Source organism: Argiope bruennichi, chromosome 1 (genome assembly GCF_947563725.1).
Source record: "Argiope bruennichi chromosome 1, qqArgBrue1.1, whole genome shotgun sequence".
Classification (NCBI taxonomy): Eukaryota; Metazoa; Arthropoda; class Arachnida; order Araneae; family Araneidae; genus Argiope; species Argiope bruennichi.
Window position 1 is genome coordinate 111,850,672 of NC_079151.1, and position 5,709 is coordinate 111,856,380.

Here is a 5,709-nt window from a genome sequence, read left to right on the forward strand (position 1 = left end):
GTTTAGTGGCGCAAGAGCCATACCTGGCCATACTGCGCTAGACCTATGGTTAAAATATTAAATACTTGTCTTATATAAAAATATGTAAAAGTGGAAACTAATTGATAAAATTACATTGTAATGTCTCGTAACATTATCAACAAGGTGTAAAAAATGACAATAAGAAGAAATATTAAATAATCGACCATCGAGGAGTATCTTTTTATAAAGATAGAACTTGAAACTAACTTCAGCTCAATGTTCAGTAACAAAAAAAAAATATTCACAGAATAAAAATTAGAATATACACTAGATTAATTCTAAAATTTTCAATATTAATCATATATATTAAGAATATATTTCAATTCAATATGTACTACGTGTATATATTACTGAACACTCTCCTCTTTATTTCAGTTAGAATCAATTTAAAAAATGTGGTTACAATGAAGACAAAATTCAGTCATAAGTAAAAAGATATAAATGTGGCTACCAAATACTAGAAACTTGAGGACATTTCTACAAACAGAAGAAAGGCTTCTTGCATCTTATTTGACCAAGAATTACCATCATTAAGACGATTTATCTTCCTCACCTGCCCAAGAAAATTCAACTCATCCAATAGTCTCGAGTAATAGGAGAGAAGATAGTTTCCATTAACTATGGCTTTTGATTTATTTTTTTATCTCATTCAGAAAATAGATTACAATGAAGCAGAATGGCATTCAAACATGATTGATGATGTTGAGGATTCCAAAGAAGATAATGTTCGAAAAGTGATACTAAATTTCTACAATGAAACGCAAAATTGAATTTGTGTCTGAGGTTTCAAGTTAGATAATGAATAAAATTCAGTAATTAACTTTGTATAAATGATGATTCTTAACATGAATACTTTCTGTTAACTTACAAATATGTAAAGATTAAAATAATAAAGAAATTTAAAGAAATATTTGAAAAATATGTTAAGATTAAAATATTTTTGAAATATTTGTTTAATTTTCTTTATTATGAAGATTCTATGGCTACAGCAAAAAATCGACAATACTATGATAATTTTATTTATATTCTGGAGTTGTTTCTGTATTGTTGCTTGCATATATTTTACGATTCATTGTTTAGTAATAGGGCATTTGAAGAAGAATATGCATATAAAATTGGGAAAAAAAAGAATTCAGAAAATATAGGAAGCCTAAAGTTTTTGGTAAACAGGAAAATAAAATACCGAAAAGACAAACACATAAATGATTTAACACAATATAACATATATATAAACCACATATTTATATTAAATATTTAAAATATCCCAAATCTGTAATTAATTGTTTAAAAATCGAAATGAATTCAGCAGAAAACTGTAATGTTGAGACTTAAAACTTGATTTAAAAAGTATGATCTTAAAACTGCCGCTGCTGAAATTTCACATTGAAGAGTTTAAGACTTTAAAAATGCATTTATGTCTTACAAACTGTACTTCGTGCCTGATTAAATAATAATTATCTATAAATAATACGCAGAATCATTCAAACTATAACTTATCTCTTCCTCCTTTCTAACGTCAAGAATGAAATAAAGATGAATTATTCGATGAATCGGAAATTAACTATCCACCCTTTTCGGTACAAGAGAGTCTTTCCTCTTTAGTAGTTGAAGTGAGAAAGAACTTGCTTCAGTATACACAAACATCGAAGAATAAGTCATGTTAATTACTTGGTCTGCTAATACTTTCCATAGAATTCGTTGTCAAGGTAACGATGCAGCTTGACTCGGTAGAAAGATTGCTACAATCATAAACTTGAGATAAATAAAGAATACATGTTTGGTATCTGTATCTTGCATTCGAGTTGTTATTGTGTCCTTTATTAGGATTTGGTCCAATCATATCCGTATCAGTCAAGTTGGTACAAACAATGCATTCAAGACATCATTGAGGCTTTTTACTTGTTTACAAGAATAATTTAATAAAATTTAATTTGTCAGGACGATGAATATACGGAAATAATGAAAATTTCAGCAATAAAAGAATAAAAATTTCAAAAGTTTTATGAAAAAAAATCAAGCAAAAATAATTTCAAGACTCATTTCTTTTGAATTAGCAACATTTGAAAGAAAATGAGATAACATTATTAATGAAATTTATTTAATAATTTTATCATATTAACAATATTTATCATATCAATCTATATTCTTTTACGTTGTCGTAATTACTGGAAGGTGCAAGATTAGATGTCATTAGTAATAAATAACGTATTTCTAAATATTAAAAACTACTTTAAGGGTTTTTTTATTAATTAAAAGGGCTTTTATTGTTTTTATGGCATATATTCAAGTTATTTTCCTTTTAGAGGCTTGAAATTATCACATGTTCAGCACAATTACATTAGAAGGAAAATTGTCCTTAGACGAGCATTGATAATTCTGTTATTAAGCATATATTTAACAGACCCTTCCCGTAGCTCATCTTCTGGAATAAAAATTAATAATTTATCAAAGGTTTTTTTTTTCTTCTCCTAAGTACGATAATTTAAACATGTCTTAATTTCTATTTTATGAAATGCTTACAAAGTAGGTTAAAATAATACTATTTCAAAATTCAGCATGAATTATTTCCCTTCAATATCCATTTTATAAATATTCGAGTGTTATGAAAAAAGCGAAGAAAATAATAAGAGGCGAGTTGAAAAAGAAAGAAATAATAGTTACTAACCTAATAAATTATTAATAAAATTTAAAGTACAAAGAAATTTCAATAATATCCGCTTCCTTTTCATAATATACGCTATTTTGCTATTTCCATCAATCTATTAACTTGGAAATGAAACTCCAAAAACGAAGCATTCTTTTTATTAATTCTGTAACCAAATTCGACAGAACAATGTGGGTTTTTCATCTTTAGTTTGATATTATAATGTGTAATTAGGAAATTCTTTGGCCTATATTCACTCATAAAAAATATTAAAAATTTAAGATTAGCAGAGAGCGTAAACAAGAATTTTAAGTCTAGTCTCTGTGTCTGGAAACGATAATTTTCCGGGTGGACACATTTAAGGACTAATGAAAAATTTAATTTTAGCTTATTATTACTTATGCACAACTTTTCTTTGAGCAACTGCTCATCTATCATATTGAAAATACTAAGTAATGTCAATCAACATTGATGAAATTCATAAAAGAAAGAAAAAAATACATTTATATTACATTTGTATTATTTTTAAATGAAATTTGCATTCTAAACCTAGTGGTAGAATCAGGCAAACAAAACATCGAAATTAATTGCCAAAAACATTGATGGAATTAGCTCAGTTCGTTGAAATTGGGGACTGTTTATTTTCCGATAAAATTCAAAATTGGAAGGCAGAGGAGGCCAGAAAACGAAGATATATCTAAGCTTCATAAACTTTTAAATAAAATAAAAATGCTAGAAATAGGTCAATAGTTGGGATTAGGGAGTTCTGATAATAGACAGTGAGTAGTGTTCGAAGTTTCTTACGAAAATGAAAATTAGTAGGTAGAGACCACCAGTGATGACGCATCTGGTGGTCATGAGCTTTTATATGAGATCTCTGATAAAGTCAAACCAGTGATAAGAGAACTTATTATCTGATTTTTTGAAATTATAATTGGAAATAGCAAGATGGATGGACCTCTGACACTAAATAGTGTTTCGATAATATGCTTTACAATGTACTCTGATGACCTATCCAATACCCCATTCTCCAAATTACGATACCATTCCTTTTTGATTAGTGGCAGCAATACATGTTACATATTTGTAAATTTAGTGTTAAGTTCAAGTATCGTATTTGATTCGTCTGGAACAAATCGTTTCTGTGTCACTTATTCACAGAAGAATGTCAGACATTATAATGAGTATGGGTTCTTAGGGTACAGGCCCCTCAGGGGCTCACCTTCGTTAGGTGGGTACGGGTGTCCCAATCCCGAGGTACCCAGGAATCTTTTAATCTTTTTCTCTCCCCTCCTACTTTTCTCTCTTCCTACTCCCCCCTTCCCCTTCTCTTTACTTCATCCTTCCATCCCTCGACGGTAAGCGAGGGAGCTCTCCATGAGAAGCGGTTGCTTCTTGCTTCACATGCACAGCCAAAAACCCCACGTGTTTGCCGTGCGTGGCGACCCATAAGACGGGTGGTACATTTCGGTTCCTGATGTACCAATCGGCTGGTATTCGAGACATTTGACTGGTTTGCTTAAGGGGATCAAGCGAAAGTGATCAACGTTCCCGGAAGCGGCCCTTAGCGTATAGATTCCGGCCAGCACTAGGGTGGATGCCGAGGCTGGAAATACCCAGAGCCGGTAATTGCCTTCCCTTGTAGGGCTCCATGGTGGGTGGTGCCGTTGGAACCCGAACTCTTGTTTATTTTGCATGGGCTCTTCTAATCACACCGTTGTTACTGCTGATTCAAAGTTTTTTATCATGTCTACTGTTGAAACATTTCACGAAATTTCACCATTTCTTGTTCATAAGCTTATTCAGTCACATATTGGAGAAGTGAAAAATGTTAAAAAATTGAAATCTGGAGATTTATTAATAGAAGTATCGAATTCTTCACAAGCAACAACTTTAAGTAAACCTACTACATTAGGAAACTTAAAAGTTAACGTTTCTGTGCACAGAAGTTTAAATTTCTCTCGCGGAGTTATTTCTGAGCGTGGTCTCAAAAACCATACTGAAGTAGAATTAGTTCAGGAATTGTCTGAACAAAAAGTTTGTGCAGCACGCTGTATTTACATCAAACGGGATGGTCAGCTAATTCCTACGCAGCATGTTGTCTTAACGTTTTCAACCACTGATCTACCAAAATTTATCAAAGCAGGTTACTTAAGATGCACAGTAAAACCGTATATTCCAAATCCGGTCAGATGTTTTAAATGCCAAAAATTTGGCCATTCACAGCAAGCTTGCAGAGGGTCGAAAATCTGTGCTAAGTGTTCTGTTTCTGGTCACGACTCTTCTGAGTGTATTTCTGATGATGTAAAATGCATAAATTGCCATGGAGATCACCCAGCGTATTCGAGATCTTGTCCTCAATGGATACTCGAAAAAGAAATCCTTTCAACAAAGATACGTCGAAATATTTCCTTTGCTGAAGCCAGGAAATTAGTTACTGACCGCAATCCCAAACCAGGATTATTATACTCTTCTGCAGTAAAGCAATGTTCACACTGTGTCCATATTACAGATTCCACTAAAGCCGAATCTAACATGTCATCTAAAACGATTTTATCAACAATACCTCCTAATTCTTCACAACGGGCAAAAGAACCACCAATTTCTGCAAACACTTCTTCTACTATTAATACTTTGTTGAAACAAAAATCCGAAAGTTCAAATCAAATCCAGACCATTAAAGTAACAAACAACCAAAACTCTTCCAATTCTAAGAAACCTGAACATCTAAAGGAAAAGAAAGAGGTCAAAAAAGCTCGTTTGGCTGCCTCAAAGAAAAAGAAAGATTTGACAAATCGCCCTATAACTAAAAACGATTTTTTTTAAAAAAATGAAAAAGTCTATAGATGCACCAAAAGTTGAAACTCTGATAAATATCCATCCATCAGATGATGACCTTTTGACATCAGCTAGTGAGACAGATGTTTTACTATCTTCCCCGAAAAGGTCCTGAGCTTGGGTTTTTTTCCCCTCATCTTATTTATGGCAAACCTGATTTCTTGGAACTGCCGAGGCGTTAAAAATAGGATTTCAGATCTAAAAGA

The 5,709-nt window shown here is 31.9% G+C and overlaps 1 protein-coding gene across 1 annotated transcript; it reads left to right on the top strand.

Annotated features, from left to right (window-relative positions):
* Nucleotides 1-4,360: 4,360 nt before the first annotated feature.
* LOC129974670 (uncharacterized) lies at nt 4,361-5,491 on the top strand. The gene has a single exon (XM_056087566.1). It carries the CDS (start codon nt 4,361-4,363, stop codon nt 5,489-5,491), a length of 1,131 nt encoding a protein of 376 aa, XP_055943541.1.
* Nucleotides 5,492-5,709: the final 218 nt, after the last annotated feature.